Source organism: Salmo trutta, chromosome 16, assembly GCF_901001165.1.
Source record: "Salmo trutta chromosome 16, fSalTru1.1, whole genome shotgun sequence".
NCBI lineage: Eukaryota > Metazoa > Chordata > Actinopteri > Salmoniformes > Salmonidae > Salmo > Salmo trutta.
In genome coordinates, this window is record NC_042972.1 from 8,896,342 (window position 1) to 8,916,238 (window position 19,897).

Here is a 19,897-nt window from a genome sequence, read left to right on the forward strand (position 1 = left end):
TACTCTACTATACTCTACTATGTACTTTACTCTACTCCACTCTACTCTACTCTACTCTACTCTACTCTACTCTACTCCACTCTACTCTACTCTGCACTCTACACTACTCTACTGTACTCTACTATGCTCTACTCTGAACTCTACTGTACTCTACTATGCTCTACTCTGTACTCTACTGTACTCTACTTTACTCTGAACTCTACTCTGCTCTACTATGTACTCTACTCTACTCTGTACTCTACTATGTACTCTACTCTACTCCACTCTACTCTGTACTCTACTCTACTCTACTCTACTCTACTCTACTCTGTACTCTACTCTACTATGTACTCTAATCTGTACTCTACTCTACTCTACTCTACTCTACTCTACTATGTACTCTAATCTGTACTCTACTCTACTCTACTCTACTCTACTCTACTATGTACTCTACTCTACTCTGTACTCTTCTCTACTCTACTCTACTCTACTCTGTACTCTACTCTACTATGTACTCTAATCTGTACTCTACTCTACTCTACTCTACTCTACTCTACTTTGTACTCTAATCTGTACTCTACTCTACTCTACTCTACTATGCTCTACTCTGTACTCTACTCTACTCTACTCTACTTTCTCTCTGTAGGCATCCATCATGACAGGCAGTGCCATCAGTATTGGGGTGGATGGTAACAAGTCCCATGCCGTCTCCCACCCTGGGGACCCCGTCAGCCAGCCCCGCGTCAGCCCTCTACGGAGGAGCTCCCTCCTGCACCACGATGCCAAGACACACCTGCACCAGGAGGTCCACCTCCACCAGGAGGCCCATCTGCCCCCGGAGGCCCAGCTCCTGCACCACGAGGCCAGGACCCAGCTGCATCATGAGGCCAAGGCCAAGAACACACTCCGGGTGTCTGAGAAGACCTGGGAATCCCGCAGAATCAAGGAGGAGATGCAGGAGATCTTGTCCCCGACCCCTCTTGAGCTACACAAGGTGACTAATGTACCCACCATGCAGGGCTCTCCAACCCTGTTCCTGGAGAACTGCCGTCCCGTAGGATTTCACTCCAACCCTGTTCCTGGAGAGCTGGTGCCCTGTAGGATTTCACTCCAACCCTGTTCCTGGAGAGCTGGCGCCCTGTAGGATTCCACTCCAACCCTGATCAAGCGCACTTGATTCTTATAATTAGCTGGTTGATTATTTGAATCGACTGGCGTTGGAGTGTAAACCTACAAGAGGGCAGCTCTCCAGGGACAGGGTTGGAGTTAAAACCTACAGGAAAGGGAAATGGGGATACCTAGTCAGTGACTACGGTAACCGTGGGTTACCTGCCTTGCTCAGGAGGGTAGCTCTCCAGGAACAGGGTTGGAGTTAAAACCTACAGGAGGGTAGCTCTCCAGGAACAGGGTGGGAGTTAAAACCTACAGGAGGGTAGCTCTCCAGGAACAGGGTTGGAGTTAAAACCTACAGGAGGGTAGCTCTCCAGGAACAGGGTGGGAGTTAAAACCTACAGGAGGGTAGCTCTCCAGGAACAGGGTGGGAGTTAAAACCTACAGGAGGGTAGCTCTCCAGGAACAGGGTGGGAGTTAAAACCTACAGGAGGGTAGCTCTCCAGAAACAGGGTTAAAGAGCCCTGCACCACGGGAACCTGACTGACTTGACGTTTATGACTTGACTCCACCATATGCTGTTGTTCCTTCCTGTTGGGGTCTAGACAGTGTACAGTAATAGACCACAGTAATCAATAATATATCAATACATAAATTATTGACTAACAACACTCTAATGTATTGATTGGCTTGTGCACCCTGCTCTTCACTGCCTGCTGTAGTAGGTTTTATCAATAGCACTGGTCTTGCCAATAGCGGCTCTTTCTGAGGAAGTTTTTACTTGCGAAGATCGTGATGCTGAATACACTTATTGTACAATACTGCAAGTCACAGAATAAGAGTGCCTGCTAAATGCAGGCTTCACATCCCTCAGAGGTAAAGGTTAAACCATAGCCACCACCCTAGTCTGTCATTGGCTTTAGTTAGCATTTTAAGTATATGTTCAACCATCCCAAAGCCCCATTATGTCACAAAGCTGTGCAGCCATGTGTGAAGATGCAGGACATATGAGCAATACAAACAGTGTTAAAGGAGTTATGTGTCCAGCTACATCCAGCTACATCCAGCTATGTCCAGCAATATCCAGCTATATCCAGCTATGTCCAGCTATATCCAGTTATATCCAGTTATATCCAGCTATGTTCAGCTATGTCCAGCTATGTCCAGCTATGTCCATTTATATCCAGCTATGTCCAGCTATTTCCAGCTATGTCCTTCTATATCCAGCTATATCCAGCTATGTCCAGCTATTTCCAGCTGTGTCCAGCTATATCCAGCTATATCCAGCTATGTCCAGCTGTGTCCAGCTATGTCTAGCTATGTTCAGCAATGTCTAGCTATGTTCAGCTATATCCAGCTATATCCAGCTATGTCCAGCTGTGTTCAGTTATGTCTAGCTACGTTCAGCTGTGTCAAGCTTTATCCAGCTATATCCAGCTATATCCAGCTATATCCAGCTAGGTTCAGCAATGTCCAGCTATGTTCAGCTATATCCAGATATGATCAGCTATGTCCAGCTATATCCAGCTATGTCCAGCTATGTCCAGCTGTGTCCAGCTATGTCCAGCTATGTTCAGCTATGTCTAGCTATATCCAGTTATATCCAGCAAAATCCAGCAATGTCCAGCTATATCGAGCAATTACCAGCTATATCCAGCTATATCCAGCTATATCCAGCAATGTCCAGCTATATCCAGCTATATCCAGCTATGTCCAGTTATATCCAACTATGTTCAGCTATATGCAGCTATATTCAGCTATATCCAGCTATGTCCAGCTATGTCCAGCTATGTGCAGCTATATCCAGCTATATCCAGTTATATCCAGCTATATCCAGTTATGTCCTGCTATGTCCAGCTATATCCAGTTAAATCCAGCTATGTCCAGCTATGTCCAGCTATGTACAGCTATATCCAGCTATATCCAGTTATGTTCAGCTATATACAGCTTTGTCCATCTATGTCCAGTTATGTCCAGTTATGTCCAGTTATGTCCAGCTATATCCACTTAAATCCAGCTATTTTCAGCTATATCCAGCTATATCCAGTTATATCCAGCTATGTCCAGCTATATCAAGCTGTATCCAGCTATGTCCAGCTGTGTCCAGCTATATCTAGCTATGTCCAGCTATTTCCAGCTATGTCCAGCTATATCCAGCTATTTTAAGCTATGTCCAGCTACATCCAGCTATGCCCAGCTATATCCAGCTATATCCAGTTATATCCAGCTATGTCCAGCTATGTCCAGCTATATCCAGTTATATCCATCTATGTCCAGCTATATCCAGCTATGTTCAGCTGTGTCCAGCTATATCCAGCTATATCCAGCTATGTCCAGCTATGTCTATCTACGTTCAGCTGTGTCTAGCTTTATCCAGCTATATCCAGTTATATCCAGCTATATCCAGCTATATCCAGTTATATCCAGCTATGTCCAGCTATGTCCAGCTATGTCCAGCTATATCCAGTTATATCCATCTATGTCCAGCTATATCAGGCTATGCCCAGATATGTCCAGCTATGTCCAGCTATATCCAGCTATGTTCAGCTGTGTCCAGCTATATCCAGCTATATCCAGCTATGTCCAGCTATGTCTATCTACGTTCAGCTGTGTCCAGCTATATCCAGCTATATCCAGCTATATCCAGCTGTTTCAGCTATTTACAGCTATGTCCATCTATGTCCAGTTATGTCCAGCTGTGTCCAGCTATATCCAGCTATATCTAGCTATGTCCAGGTATTTCCAACTATATCCAGCTATATCCAGCTATATCCAGCTGTCCAGCTATGTTAAGCTTTGTCCAGCTATATCCAGCATTGCCCAGCTATATCCAGGTATATCCAGCTGTCCAGCTATGTTAAGCTTTGTCCAGCTATATCCAGCTATGCCCAGCTATATCCAGGTATATCCAGCTGTCCAGCTATGTTAAGCTTTGTCCAGCTATATCCAGCTATGCCCAGCTATGTCCAGCTATGTCCCGCTTTTTCCTGCTGTGTCCAGCTATATCCAGCTATTTCCAGCTATGTCCAGCTATATCCAGCTATGTCCAGCTATGTCCAGCTGTGTCCAGCTATGTCTAGCTATGTTCAGCAATTTCTAGCTATGTTCAGCTATATCCAGCTATATCCAGCTATATCCAGCTATATCCAGCTATGTCCAGCTATGTTCAGCTATGTCCAGCTATGTTCAGCTATGTCCAGCTATATCCAGTTATATCCAGTTATATCCAGCTATGTCCAGCAAAATGCAGTTATATGCAGTTATATCCAGCTAGATCCAGCTATGTCCAGCTATATCCAGCTATATTCAGCTATGTCCAGCTATGTCCAGCTATATCCAGCTATATCCAGCAATGTCCAGCTATATCCAGTTATATCCAGCTATATCCAGCTATGTCCAGCTATATCCAGCTATGTCCAGCTATATCCAGCTACATCCAGCTATATCCAGCCATGTCCAGCTATATCCAGCTATATCCAGCTACATCCATCTATGTCCAGCTATATCAGGCTATGCCCAGCTATGTCCAGCTATGTCCAGCTATGTCCAGCTATATCCAGCTACATCCAGCTATATCCAGCTATGTCCAGCTATGTCCAGCTGTGTTCTGCTATGTCTAGCTACGTTCAGCTGTGTCTAGCTTTATCCAGCTATATCCAGCTATGTTCAGCTATGTCCAGCTATGTTCAGCTATTTCCAGCTATATCCAGTTATATCCAGCTATGTTCAGCTATGTCCAGCTGTGTCCAGCTATATCCAGCTACATCCAGCAATGTCCAGCTATATCCAGCTATGTCCAGCTATATCCAGCTATGTCCAGCTATGTCCAGCTATATCCAGCTATATCCAGCTGTCCAGCTATGTTAAGCTTTGTCCAGCTATATCCAGCTATGCCCAGCTATATCCAGTTTTGTCCAGCTGTCCAGCTATGTTAAGCTTTGTCCAGCTATATCCAGCTATGTCCCGCTTTTTCCAGCTGTGTCCAGCTATATCCAGCTATTTCCAGCTATGTCCAGCTATATCCAGCTATGTCCAGCTATTTCCAGCTATGTTCAGCTATGTCCAGCTATATCCAGTCATATCCAGTTATATCCAGCTATGTACAGCTAAATGCAGTTATATCCAGCTAAATCCAGTTAGATCCAGCTATGTCCAGCTATATCCAGCTATATTCAGCTATGTCCAGCTATGTCCAGCTATATCCAGCTATATCCAGCAATGTCCAGCTATATCCAGTTATGTCCAGCTATATCCAGCTATGTCCAGCTATATCCAGCTATGCCCAGCTATATACAGCAATGTCCATCTAAGTCCAGATAAGTCCAGCTATGTCCAGCTATATCCAGCTATATCCAGCTATGTTCAGCTATGTCCAGCTATGTCCAGCTGTGTTCAGCTATGTCTAGCTACGTTCAGCTGTGTCTAGCTTTATCCAGCTATATCCAGCTATGTTCAGCTATGTCTAGCTACGTTCAGCTGTGTCTAGCTTTATCCAGCTATATCCAGCTATGTTCAGCTATGTCCAGCTATATCCAGTTATATCCAGCTATGTTCAGCTATATACAACTATGTCCAGCTATATCCAGCTATGTCCAGTTATATCCATCTATGTCCAGATATGTCCAGCTATGTCCAGCTATATCCAGCTATATCCAGCTGTCCAGCTATGTTAAGCTTTGTCCAGCTATATCCAGCTATGTCCCGCTTTTTCCAGCTGTGTCCAGCTATATCCAGCTATTTCCAGCTATGTCCAGCTATATCCAGCTATGTCCAGCTATGTCCAGCTGTGTACAGCTATGTCTAGCTATGTTCAGCAATTTCTAGCTATGTTCAGCTATATCCAGGTATATCCAGCTATATCCAACTATGTACAGCTATATGCAGTTATATCCAGCTAAATCCAGCTAGATCCAGCTATGTCCAGCTATATCCAGCTATATTCAGCTATGTCCAGCTATGTCCAGCTATATCCAGTTATGTATAGCTATATCCAGCTATGTCCAGCTATATCCAGCTTTGTTCAGCTATGTCCAGCTATGTTCAGCTATGTCCAGCTATATCCAGTCATATCCAGTTATATCCAGCTATGTCCAGCTAAATGCAGTTAGATCCAGCTATGTCCAGCTATATCCAGCTATTTTCAGCTATGTCCAGCTATGTCCAGCTATATCCAGCTATATCCAGCAATGTCCAGCTATATCCAGTTATGTCCAGCTATATCCAGCTATGTCCAGCTATATTCAGCTATGCCCAGCTATATACAGCAATGTCCATCTATGTCCAGTTAAGTCCAGCTATGTCCAGCTATATCCAGCTATGTTCAGCTATGTCCAGCTGTGTTCAGCTATGTCTAGCTACGTTCAGCTGTGTCTAGCTTTATCCAGCTATATCCAGCTATGTTCAGCTATGTCCAGCTATATCCAGTTATATCCAGCTATGTTCAGCTATATTCAACTATGTTGATCTATGTCCAGCTATATCCAGCTATGTTCAGCTATATACAACTATGTCCATCTATGTCCAGTTATGTCCAGCTATGTCCAGCTATATCCAGTTATGTCCAGCTATATCCAGTTATATCCAGCTATTTTCAGCTATGTCCAGCTGTGTCCAGCTATATCCAGTTATGTCCAGCTATATCCAGTTATATCCAGCTATGTCCAGCTATATCCAGCTATTTCCAGCTATGTCCAGCTGTGTCCAGCTATATCCAGCTATATCCAGCTATGTCCAGCTATGTCCAGCTATGTCCAGCTATATCCAGCTATATCCAGTTATATCCAGCTATGTTCAGCTATATACAGCTATGTCCATCTATGTCCAGTTATGTCCAGCTATGTCCAGCTATATCCAGCTATATCCAGTTAAATCCAGCAATTTTCAGCTATGTTCAGCTATGTCCAGCTATGTCCAGCTATATCCATTTATATCCAGCTGTGTCCAGCTGTGTCCAGCTGTATCCAGCTATATCTAGCTATGTCCAGCTATTTCCAGCTATGTCCAGCTATATCCAGCTATATACAGCTGTCCAGCTATGTTCAGCTATGTCTAGCTATGTTCAGCAATGTCTAGCTATGTTTAGCTATATCCAGTTATGTCCAGCTATATCCAGTTATATCCAGCTATGTCCAGCTATATCCAGCTATTTCCAGCTATGTCCAGCTGTGTCCAGCTATATCCAGCTATATCCAGCTATGTCCAGCTATGTCCAGCTATGTCCAGCTATATCCAGCTATATCCAGTTATATCCAGCTATGTTCAGCTATATACAGCTATGTCCATCTATGTCCAGTTATGTCCAGCTATGTCCAGCTATGTCCAGCTGTGTACAGCTATGTCTAGCTATGTTCAGCTATTTCTAGCTATGTTCAGCTATATCCAGGTATATCCAGCTAAATCCAGCTAGATCCAGCAATATCCAGCTATATCCAGCAATGTACAGCTATATGCAGTTATATCCAGCTAAATCCAGCTAGATCCAGCTATGTCCAGCTATATCCAGCTATATTCAGCTATGTCCAGCTATGTCCAGCTATATCCAACAATGTCCAGCTATATCCAGTTATGTATAGCTATATCCAGCTATGTCCAGCTATATCCAGTTATATCCAGCTATATCCAGTTATATCCAGCTATTTCCAGCTATTTCCAGCTATATCCAGCTATGTCCAGCTGTGTCCAGCTATATCCAGCTATATCCAGCTATGTCCAGCTATATCCAGCTATTTCCAGCTATGTCCAGCTATATCCAGCTATTTCCAGCTATGTCCAGCTGTGTCCAGCTATATCCAGCTATGTCCAGCTATGTCCAGCTATGTCCAGCTATATCCAGCTATATCCAGTTATATCCAGCTATGTTCAGCTATATACAGCTATGTCCAGTTATGTCCAGCTATGTCCAGCTATATCCAGCTATATCCAGTTAAATCCAGCTATTTTCAGCTATGTTCAGCTATGTCCAGCTATGTCCAGCTATATCCAGTTATATCCAGCTGTGTCCAGCTGTGTCCAGCTATATCCAGCTATATCTAGCTATGTCCAGCTATTTCCAGCTATGTCCAGCTATATACAGCTATATACAGCTGTCCAGCTATGTTCAGCTATGTCTAGCTATGTTCAGCAATGTCTAGCTATGTTCAGCTATATCCAGCTATATCCAGCTATATCCAGCTATGTTTAGCTTTATCCAGCTATATCCAGCTATATCCCGCTATATCCAGCTTTGTCCAGCTATATCCAGCTGTGTCCAGCTATATCCAGCTATATCTAGCTATGTTCAGCTATGTCCAGCAATATCCAGCTATATCCAGCAATGTCCATCTATATGCAGTTATATCTAGCTATATCCAGCTATGTCCAGCTGTGTCCAGCTATATCCAGCTATGTCAAGCTATATCCAGCTATATCCAGCTATCCAGCTATGTTAAGCTATGTCCAGCTATATCCAGTTATGCCCAGCTGTATACAGCTATGTCCATCTATGTCCATCTATGTCCAGTTATGTCCAGCTATGTCCAGTTATCTCCAGCTATGTCCAGCTATTTCCAGCTATGTCCAGCTATATCCAGCTATTTCCAGCTATGTCCAGCTTTATCCAGTTATATCCAGCTATGTCCAGCTATATCAAGCTATATCCAGCTGTGTCCAGCTATATCCAGCTATGTCTAGCTATGTCTAGCTATATCCAGCTATGTCTAGCTATGTCTAGCTATGTCCAGCTATGTCCAGCTATGTCCAGCTATGTTCAATTATGTCCAGCTATGTTCAGCTATGTTCAGCGATGTCCAGCTATGTTCAATTATGTCCAGCTGTGTCCAGCTATGTCCAGCTAGTTCCAGCTGTGTTCAGCATGTCTAGCTACGTGTAGCTGTGTCTAGCTTTATCCAGCTCTAGCTTTATCCAGCTCTATCCAGCTATATCCAGCTATGTTCAGCTATGTCCAGCTATATCCAGTACTATCCAGCTATGTCCAGCTATGTCCAGTTATATCCAGCTATATCCAGCTATGTCCAGCTATGTCCAGTTATATCCAGCTATATCCAGCTAGATTCAGCAATGTCCAGCAATGTCCAGCTATATCCAGCTATGACCAGCTATGTCCAGCTATGTCCAGCTATATCCAGCTATATCCAGCAATGTCCAGCTATATCCAGTTATATCCAGCTATGATCAGCTATGTCCAGCTATGTCCAGCTATATCCAGTTATGTCCTGCTATGTCCAGTTATGTCCTGCTATGTCCAGTTATGTCCTGCTATGTCCAGCTATAACCAGTTATCTCCAGCTATGTCCAGCTATTTCCAGCTATGTCCAGCTATATCCAGTTATATCCAGCTGTGTCCAGCTGTGTCCAGCTATAGCCAACTATATCTAGCTATGTCCAGCTATGTCCATCTATGTCCAGCTATATCCAGCTATATCCAGCTGTCCATCTATGTTAAGCTATGTCCAGCTATATCCAGCTATGCCCAGCTATGTCCAGCTATATCCAGCTATGTCCAGCTGTGTCCAGCTATGTTCAATTATGTCCAGCTATGTTCAGTTATGTTCAGCGATGTCCATCTATGTTCAATTATATCCAGCTATTTCCAGCTGTGTTCAGTATGTCTAGCTACGTTTTTTATTTATTTATTTCACCTTTATTTAACCAGGTAGGCAAGTTGAGAACAAGTTCTCATTTACAATTGTGACCTGGCCAAGATAAAGCAAAGCAGTTTGACAACATACAAAAACACAGAGTTACACATGGAGTAAAACAACATACAATCAATGATACAGTAGAAATAAATAAGACTATATACAATGTGAGCAAATGATGTGAGATAAGGGAGGTAAAGGCAAAAAAGGCCATGGTGGCAAAGTAAATAAAGTATAGCAAGTAAAACACTGGAATGGTAGATTTGTAATTTGAAGAAAGTTCAAAGTTCAAATATAAATAATATGGTGCAAAGGAGCAAAATAAATAAAATAAATAAATACGGTAGGGGAAGAGGTAGTAGTTTGGGCTAAATTATAGATGGGCTATGTACAGGTGCAGTGATCTGGGAGCTGCTCTGACAGCTGGTGCTTAAAGCTAGTGAGGGAGATAAGTGTTTCCAGTTCCAGAGATTTTTGTAGTTCGTTCCAGTCATTGGCAGCAGAGAACTGGAAGGAGAGACGACCAAAGGAGGAGTTGGCTTTAGGGGTGACCAGAGAGATATACCTGCTGGAGCGCTTGCTACAGGTGGGTGCTGCTATGGTGACCAGTGAGCGGAGATAAGGGGGGACTTTACATAGCAGGGTCTTGTAGATGACCTGGAGCCAATGTGTTTGGCGACGATTATGAAGCGAAGGCCAGCCAACGAGAGCGTACAGGTCGCAGTGGTGGGTAGTATATGGGGCTTTGGTGACAAAACGGATGGCACTGTGATAGACTGCATCCAGCTTGTTGAGTAGGGTATTGGAGGCTATTTTGTAAATGACATCGCCGAAGTCGAGGATTGGTAGGATGGTCAGTTTTACGAGGGTATGTTTGGCAGCATGAGTGAAGGATGCTTTGTTGTGAAATAGGAAGCCAATTCTAGATTTAACTTTGGATTGGAGATGATTGATGTGAGTCTGGAAGGAGAGTTTACAGTCTAACCAGACACCTAGGCATTTGTAGTTGTCCACAAATTCTAAGTCAGAACCGTCCAGAGAAGTGATGCTGGACAGGCGGGCAGGTGCAGGCAGCGATCGGTTGAAGAGCATGCATTTCGTTTTACTTGTATTTAGGAGCAGTTGGAGACCACGGAAGGAGAGTTGTATGGCATTGAAGCTCGTCTGGAGGGTTGTTAACACAGTATCCAAAGAAGGGCCAGAAGTATACAGAATGGTGTCGTCTGCGTAGAGGTGGATCAGAGATTCACCAGCAGCAAGAGCGACATCATTGATGTATACAGAGAAAAGAGTTGGCCCAAGAATTGAACCCTGTGGTACCCCCATAGAGACTGCCAGAGGTCCGGACAGCAGGCCCTCCGATTTGACACACTGAACTCTATCAGAGAAGTAGTTGGTTTACCAGGCGACGCAATCGTTTGAGAAACCAAGGCTATTGAGTCTGCCGATGAGGATGTGGTGATTAACAGAGTCAAAAGCTTTGGCCAGGTCAATGAATATGGCGGCACAGTATTGTTTCTTATTGATGGCGGTTACGATGTCATTTAGGACCTTGAGCGTGGCTGAGGTGCACCCATGACCAGCTCTGAAACCAGATTGCATAGCGGTGGGATTCGAAATGGTCGGTAATCTGTTTGTTGACTTGGCTTTCGAAGACCTTAGAAAGACAGGGTAGGATGGATATAGGTCTGTAGCAATTTGGGTCAAGAGTGTCACCTCCTTTGAAGACGGGGATGACAGCAGCTGCTTTCCAATCTATGGGAATCTCAGACGACACGAAAGAGAGGTTGAACAGGCTAGTAATAGGGGTTGCAATAATTTCGGCAGATAATTTTAGAAAGAAAGGGTCCAGATTGTCAAGCCCAGCTGATTTGTAGAGGTCCAGATTTTGCAGCTCTTTCAGAACATCAGCTGAATGGATTTGGGAGAAGGAGAAATGGGGGAGGCTTGGGCGAGTAGCTGTGGGGGGTGCAGTGCTGTTGAATGCAGTAGGGGTAGTTAGGTGGAAAGCATGGCCAGCCGTAGAAAAATGCTTATTGAAATTTTCAATTATAGTGGGCTTATCGGTGGTGACAGAGTTTCCTATCCTCAGTGTAGTGGGCAGTTGGGAGGAGGTGTTCTTATTCTCCATGGACTTTACAATGTTCCAGAACTTTTTAGAGTTTGAGTTGCAGGAAGCAAATATCTGTTTGAAAAAGCTAGCCTTGGTGTTTCTAACTGCCTGTGTGTATTGGTTTCTAACTTCCCTGAAAAGTTGCATATCGCGGGGGCAGTTCGATGCTAATGCAGAACGCCACAGGATATTTTTGTGTTGGTTAAGGGCAGTCAGGTCTGAGGAGAACCAAGGGCTATATCTGTTCCTGGTTCTAAATTTCTTGAAAGGGGCATGCTTATTTAAGATGGTGAGGAAGGCATTTAAAAAAAATAACCAGGCATCCTCTACTGACGGGATGAGGTCAATATCCTTCCAGGATACCAGGGCCAGGTCGATTAGAAAGGCTTGCTCGTTGAAATGTTTCAGGGAGCGTTTGACAGTGATGAGTGGAGGTCGTTTGACCGCTGACCCATTACGGGTGCAGGCAATGAGGCAGTGATCGCTGAGATCTTGGTTGAAAACAGCAGAGGTGTATTTAGAGGGCACGTTCAGCTGTGTCTAGCTTTATGCAGTTCTATCCAGCTATATCCAGCTATGTTCAGCTATGTCCAGCTATATCCAGTTCTATCCAGCTATATCCAGCTATGTCCAGCAATATTCAGTTATATCCAGCTATGTTCAGCTATGTCCAGCTATGTTCAGCTATGTCCAGCTATATCCAGTTCTATCCAGCTATATCCAGCTATGTCCAGCTATGTTCAGCTATGTTCAGCTATGTCCAGCTATATCCAGCAATGTCCAGCTATATCCAGCTATGTCCAGCTATGACCAGCTATGTCCAGCTATATCAGGCTATATCCAGCAATGTCCAGCTATATCCAGCTATATCCAGCTATGATCAGCTATGTCCAGCTATGTCCAGCTATGTCCAGCTATATCCAGTTATATCCAGCTATGTCCAGCTATATCAAGCTATATCCAGCTATGTCCAGCGGTGTCCAGCTATATCCAGCCATTTCCAGCTATGTCCAGCTATATCCAGCTATATTCAGCTATGTCCAGCTATGTCCAGCTATATCCAGCTATATCCAGCAATGTCCAGCTATGTCCAGTTATATACATCTATATCCAGCTATGTCCAGCTATATCCAGCTATGTCCAGCTATATCCAGCTATATCCAGCTATGTCCAGTTATATCCAACTATGTTCAGCTATATGCAGCTATGTCCATCTATGTCCAGTTATGTCCAGCTATGTCCAGCTATATCCAGATATATCCAGTTATTTCCAGCTATGTCCAGCTATATCCAGTTATATCCAGCTATGTCCAGCTATATCAAGCTATTTCCAGCTATGTCCAGCTATATCCAGCTATATCCAGCTATCCAGCTAAGTTAAGCTATGACCAGCTATATCCAGCTATATCCAGCTGTCCAGCTATGTTAAGCTATGTCCAGCTATATCCAGCTATGCCCAGCTATGCCCAGCTATATACAGCTATGTCCATCTATGTCTAGTTATGTCCAGCTATGTCCAGCTATATCCAGCTATATCCAGTTATATCCAGCTATGTCCAGCTATGTCCAGCTTTGTCCAGCTATATCCAGTTATATCCAGCTATGTCCAGCTATATCAAGCTATGTCCAGCTATGTCCAGCTATGTCCAGCTATATCCAGCTATGTCCAGCTGTGTCTAGCTATGTTCAGCTGTATCCAGTTATGTCCAGCTATGTTCAATTATGTCCAGCTATGTTCACTTATGTCCAGCTATGTTCAGCTATGTCCAGCTATATCAAGTTATATCCAGTTATATCCAGCTATGTCTTGCTATCTCAAGTTATATCCAGCTATATCCAGCTAGATCCAGCTATTTACATCTATGCCCAGCTATATCCAGCTATGTCCAGCTATATCCAGCTATGTTCAGCTATGTCCAGCTATGTCCAGCTATATCCAGCTATATCCAGCTAGATCCAGCTATTTACATCTATGCCCAGCTATATCCAGCTATGTCCAGCTATATCCAGCTATGTCCAGCTATATCCAGCTATATGCAGTTATATCCAGCTATGTTCAGCTATATGCAGCTATGTCCATCTATGTCCAGTTATGTCCAGCTATGTCCAGCTATGTCCAGCTATATCCAGCTATATCCAGCTATGTCCAGCTGTGTCCAGCTGTATCCAGCTATATCTAGCTATGTCCAGCTATTTCCAGCTATGTCCAGCTATATCCAGCTATATCCAGCTGTCCAGCTATGTTAAGCTATGTCCAGCTATATCCAGCTATGCCCAGCTATGCCCAGCTATAAACAGCTATGTCCAGTTATGTCCAGCTATGTCCAGCTATGTCCAGCTATATCCAGCTATGTCCAGCTATATCAAGCTATATCCAGCTATGTCCAGCTATTTCCTGCTATGTCCAGCTATATCCAGCTGTCCAGCTATGTTAAGCTATGTCCAGCTATGTTCAGCTATTTCTAGTGATGTTCAGCTATATCCAGTTATGTCCAGCTATTTTCAATTATGTCCAGCTATGTTCACTTATGTCCAGCTATGTTCAGCGATGTCCAGCGATGTTCAATTATGTCCAGCTATGTTCAGTGTGTCCATCTATGTTCAATTATGTCCAGCTCTGTCCAGCTATGTTCAGTTATGTCCAGCTATGTGTGTGTTGAATCTACTGTATGTGTTTGCAGCACTAAACTAACGGGTTGTATTCCTTTATCGGGTTGTATTCCCCAGGTGACGGTGATGAAGGATCCAGAGAGCGATGACTTCGGCTTCAGCGTATCTGACGGGTTCCTAGAGAAAGGTGTTTATGTCAACATGATCCGTCCCGAGGGCCCGGCGGACCGCGCAGGCCTGAAGCCATATGACAGGATCCTACAGGTGCCTACTGCATCTGTAACTACCCATCAGCCTGTATCTAAGCATCAGCCTGTATCTGCCCATCAGCCTGTACCTACCCACTAGCCTGTACCTACCCATCAGCCTGTACCTACCCACCATACTGTACAGTAGATAGACTGATGGACGGACGGACGGACGGATAGATGGATAAAAGCATCTGCTAAATGGCATATATATATTATTACACACAGATACAGACACACAGACACACAGACAGACACACAGCATGGCACTAGCAGTGTTAGTATCTAATGATCATGTCTGTGTTATTTCACTGGGATTTTCTTCAGCTAGCCTGGCGAGTAACACCCACCCACCCACCCTCTCTCTCTCTCTCTCTCTCCCCCCCTCTCTCTCTCTCTCTCTCAATTCAATTAAATTCAAGGGGCTTTATTGGCATGGGAAACATATGTTAACATTGCCAAAGCAAGTGAATATACAAAAGTGAAATAAACAATAAAAATGAACAGAACAGTAAGCATTACACTCACAGAAGTTCTCTCTCTCCCTCTCTCCCCCCTGACTCCCTATCCACCCCTCTCTCCTTCTCCCCCACCCTGCCTCCCTCTCCCCCCTGCAAGCTGTACACAATCTGGCTCTCAATACAGACCGCTGGCAAGTTAATAAATGATCAGCGTATTAACAGAGAAAACATGGAGAGACAGGTTGGGTTGTGACCACTGGGAGATGGCAATAGCAACCCCACTGGTGGGAATACAGTACAGTTATTATAATATCTACCCTTTCATACCCATGAGACAGAAGAAAATAAATAAAAAAGCAAGACATTTTTAGACCAGAAGAAGTACAGTATCTATTTCAACCTTTAATACCCATGAGACAGAAGAAAAGATGAAGTACATTTTTAGACCAGAATAGGACAATGGGTATGGTTCTGATTAAGCCAAAGCCACAGTTTAATAAAGTCCACTTATTGAACGTACTTACTATAAAAATTCACATTCAACGTGTACGGACACGGCCAAGATAAAAAGTTAAATATGCACACGGAGCACATATACCAGTGCTCCTAACTTCCAGATCTCAGTTACCTAGCTGTCTTCCAAGCCAAGCCTGATTCTCACTATACGGCCAACCCAAGCTGTACTGTGCTTGCTCTGATATTTTCCTTTCACATTGTCCTTCCAGCCTGGTTTCCAACTGCCACGGTGGATGTGTAACCAGGCCAGAGCAGTACAGCACGGCTTGGCTCAGTTTGGTTCGGTTTGGGCCATATAGTGTGAACCAGAAGAAAACAGTATACACTGATGTGGTTAGAAAGCGGAATTAACAGTGCTGTTGCTATGTTGCTATTGACTACGGTGTTTGTGGAGTTTATTCCTAGAAATCAGTCCTTGGATACAGTGTTTTATGGTTTAGAATCTGATCTGTCTGTGAGTAATCTACAGTGATAGCAGAAGTGTCCATATTGTGGCTGGAATAGGACAACTTCTTAATATGGATGGCGTATGTATGTCTATTTTGACACCCTCCATTTAGTATCCCTGTTGTAGTGAGTATTATGCAACACATTAATAAACAACTGTTTCAACATGCACATAGGTCTGAATCCTAACTCACACAAATCATCCTACTGAAATCATTGAATGATTAACACAATAGTCAGAGTTGCACGTGCATATCTATAAGTCAGAATGCCACCCACATTGTGACAAATTCCATACTGTCCAAACTCCAAAGTAACTAATTCTACCGACAGTGTCAAATAATGAATGAATCTGCATGTCTTCCCATTAGTTGGGACATGTTATGTGTCATTGTAAATGTCAACAGTTCTGTAAGTCACTTTGTCTGCTAAAGTCTACAAAATTACTCTATTTTAGGGGTTGGTGAGCCACATGTGTACCAGGGACTTTGACTTTTGACTGAATTTCTAGTCTTGACTCCCAAGTTTCATGATTCAATACTTGCCATACCATCCACCGTTTTTAGGAAATTGTGCTGTAATCAACTATGTACTGAACATGAGTCTAATGAATTACTGAATAGGAGGAAAAATTAATTACTGAATATGAGTCTAATTCATTTATGAATATGAGGCTAATGAATGACTGAATAAGAGTCTAATGAATTACTGAATAGGAGGCTAATTAATTACTGAATATGACTAATTCATTAATGAATACGAGGCTAATGAATTACTGAATATGAGGCTAATTAATTTATGAATATGAGGCTAATGAATGACTGAATAAGAGTCTAATGAATTACTGAATAGGAGGCTAATTAATTACTGAATATGACTAATTCATTAATGAATACGAGGCTAATGAATTACTGAATATGAGGCTAATTAATTTATGAATATGAGGCTAATTAATTTATGAATAAGAGTCTAACGAATTACTGAATAGGAGTCTAATGAATTACCCGAATATGAGTCTAATAAATATCCACTTCCCCTGGGGCTGTAGGTGAACCATGTGCGTACCAGAGACTTTGACTGCTGCTTGGCTGTCCCCCTGATCACAGAGGCTGGGGACAAGCTGGAGCTGGTGATCAGCAGGAACCCTCTGGCCCAGCAACTGCACCATGAACAGGACTGTCTGGACCAGGACCAAGGCCTTCTCGTCTCTGCACTGCAGTCCAACAGTAGGGAACACCACCACTATACCACCACCACCCGAGCCATGGACCTGTGATTACAGACACGCAGTAAAGACACACAGAACCACAGACCAGGACTAAGGACTACTGACTTCTGCACTGCAGTCCAACAGCAGAGACCACCACTACAACCAGATCCATGGGCCTGTGATTACAGACACAGACTACAGTCCCACCAAGCCACAGACCACTACCATGGAACTGTATCTGAATTTACAACCGCACACAAAACCATGTGTTTACAGACACACTAATGACCTGTGACTTTACAAACAAAAGACACACAGTCAAAGACAAGCGCCATGGACCTATACATACTACAGATACACAGTATAGACATGCAGAGCCGCAGACCACAACTTTGAACCTGTGATTACAGACACACCATGCCTCAGACCTGTAACCACAGACCTGTAACTAGAGACCTGTAACTACAGACCTGTAACCTCAGACCTGTAACTACAGACCTGTAACCACAGACCTGTAACTACAGACCTGTAACTACAGACCTGTAACTAGAGACCTGTAACTACAGACCTGTAACTACAGACCTGTAACTACAGACCTGTAACTACAGACCTGTAACCACAGACCTGTAACTACAGACCTGTAACCAGAGACCTGTAACTACAGACCTGTAACTACAGACCTGTAACTAGAGACCTGTAACTACAGACCTGTAACCACAGACCTGTAACTACAGACCTGTAACCAGAGACCTGTAACTACAGACCTGTAACTACAGACCTGTAACTAGAGACCTGTAACTACAGACCTGTAACCACAGACCTGTAACTAGAGACCTGTAACCTCAGACCTGTAACCACAGACCTGTAACTACAGACCTGTAACTACAGACCTGTAACTACAGACCTGTAACCACAGACCTGTAACTAGAGACCTGTAACCACAGACCTGTAACCAGAGACCTGTAACTACAGACCTGTAACTACAGACCTGTAACTAGAGACCTGTAACTACAGACCTGTAATCACAGACCTGTAACCACAGACCTGTAACCACAGAATTGTAACTAGAGACCTGTAACTACAGACCTGTAACTACAGACCTGTAACCACAGACCTGTAACCACAGACCTGTAACTAGAGACCTGTAACTACAGACCTGTAACTACAGACCTGTAAACACAGACCTGTAACTAGAGACCTGTAGCCACAGACCTGTAACTACAGACCTGTAACCACAGACTTGTAACTAGAGACCTGTAACTACAGACCTGTAACTACAGACCTGTAACCACAGACCTGTAACTATAGACCTGTAACTACAGACCTGTAACCAGAGACCTGTAACTAGAGACCTGTAACTACAGACCTGTAACTACAGACCTGTAACTACAGACCTGTAACCACAGACCTGTAACTATAGACCTGTAACTACAGACCTGTAACTACAGACCTGTAACTAGAGACCTGTAACTAGAGACCTGTAACTAGAGACCTGTAACTAGAGACCTGTAACTACAGACCTGTAACCAGAGACCTGTAACTAGAGACCTGTAACCACAGACCTGTAACTACAGACCTGTAACCAAAGACCTGTAACTATAGACCTGTAACCAGAGACCTGTAACCAGAGACCTGTAACTACAGACCTGTAACTAGAGACCTGTAACTACAGACCTGTAACTACAGACCTGTAACTAGAGACCTGTAACTACAGACCTGTAACTACAGACCTGTAACTACAGACCTGTAACTATAGACCTGTAACCACAGACCTGTAACTACAGACCTGTAACTAGAGACCTGTAACTACAGACCTGTAACTATAGACCTGTAACCACAGACCTGTAACTACAGACCTGTAACCACAGACCTGTAACTAGAGACCTGTAACTACAGACCTGTAACTACAGACCTGTAACTACAGACATGTAACCACAGACCTGTAACTACAGACCTGTAACTAGAGACCTGTAACTAGAGACACACAGAGACAGAAACACAGACCAGCATCACAGACCTGTGACACTACTAAACAGATAAAAATTAAAGGTGCACATACAAAGTTGACGTGTTTACTACGTACATCCCTGGACCTGTGACCAGGTGTTCAACTGACACGGAACCACACACTACCCGTGGTGGCTGGACTTGTACCAACAGCTACACCGTACAGACTCACAGAACTCTGTCTTCAGCCCTATCAAACACGGTAAAAAAAAACAATGTTAAGATGTTTTTACAGATTCCTTTTTCCCCCAAGTCTCGTGTTTCCTGTGTTGTCATTATGTCAACCCCTTATATAAAAAAAATGAAGAAACAGTTGATCTGTGACCTATTCTGAAACTGCTTTTGTTTGTTTGAGTCTTCAAAAAGCAGAAGCCATTTCGGCATGGAAAAGCACGCGCATATGAACACACACACACACACACACACACACACACACACACACACACACCCACACACACACACACACACACACACACACACACCCACACACACACACACACACACACACACACACTGTTGACAGATGGTGATGGAGGACAATGCAGAAGCCTGCTGCTATT

At 43.7% G+C, this 19,897-nt stretch overlaps 1 protein-coding gene across 1 annotated transcript in view; it reads left to right on the top strand.

Annotated features, from left to right (window-relative positions):
* The window catches only part of LOC115151165 (glutamate receptor-interacting protein 2), a 433,702-nt gene extending 414,029 nt beyond the window's left edge, over nt 1-19,673 (top strand). The window contains exons 18-20 of the mRNA XM_029695177.1: nt 626-973; nt 14,566-14,712; nt 17,169-19,673. Of these exons, the coding sequence (XP_029551037.1) occupies nt 626-973; nt 14,566-14,712; nt 17,169-17,396 (723 nt within the window). The 3' untranslated portion in view covers nt 17,397-19,673. The remainder of the gene's footprint in view (nt 1-625; nt 974-14,565; nt 14,713-17,168) is intronic.
* Nucleotides 19,674-19,897: the final 224 nt, after the last annotated feature.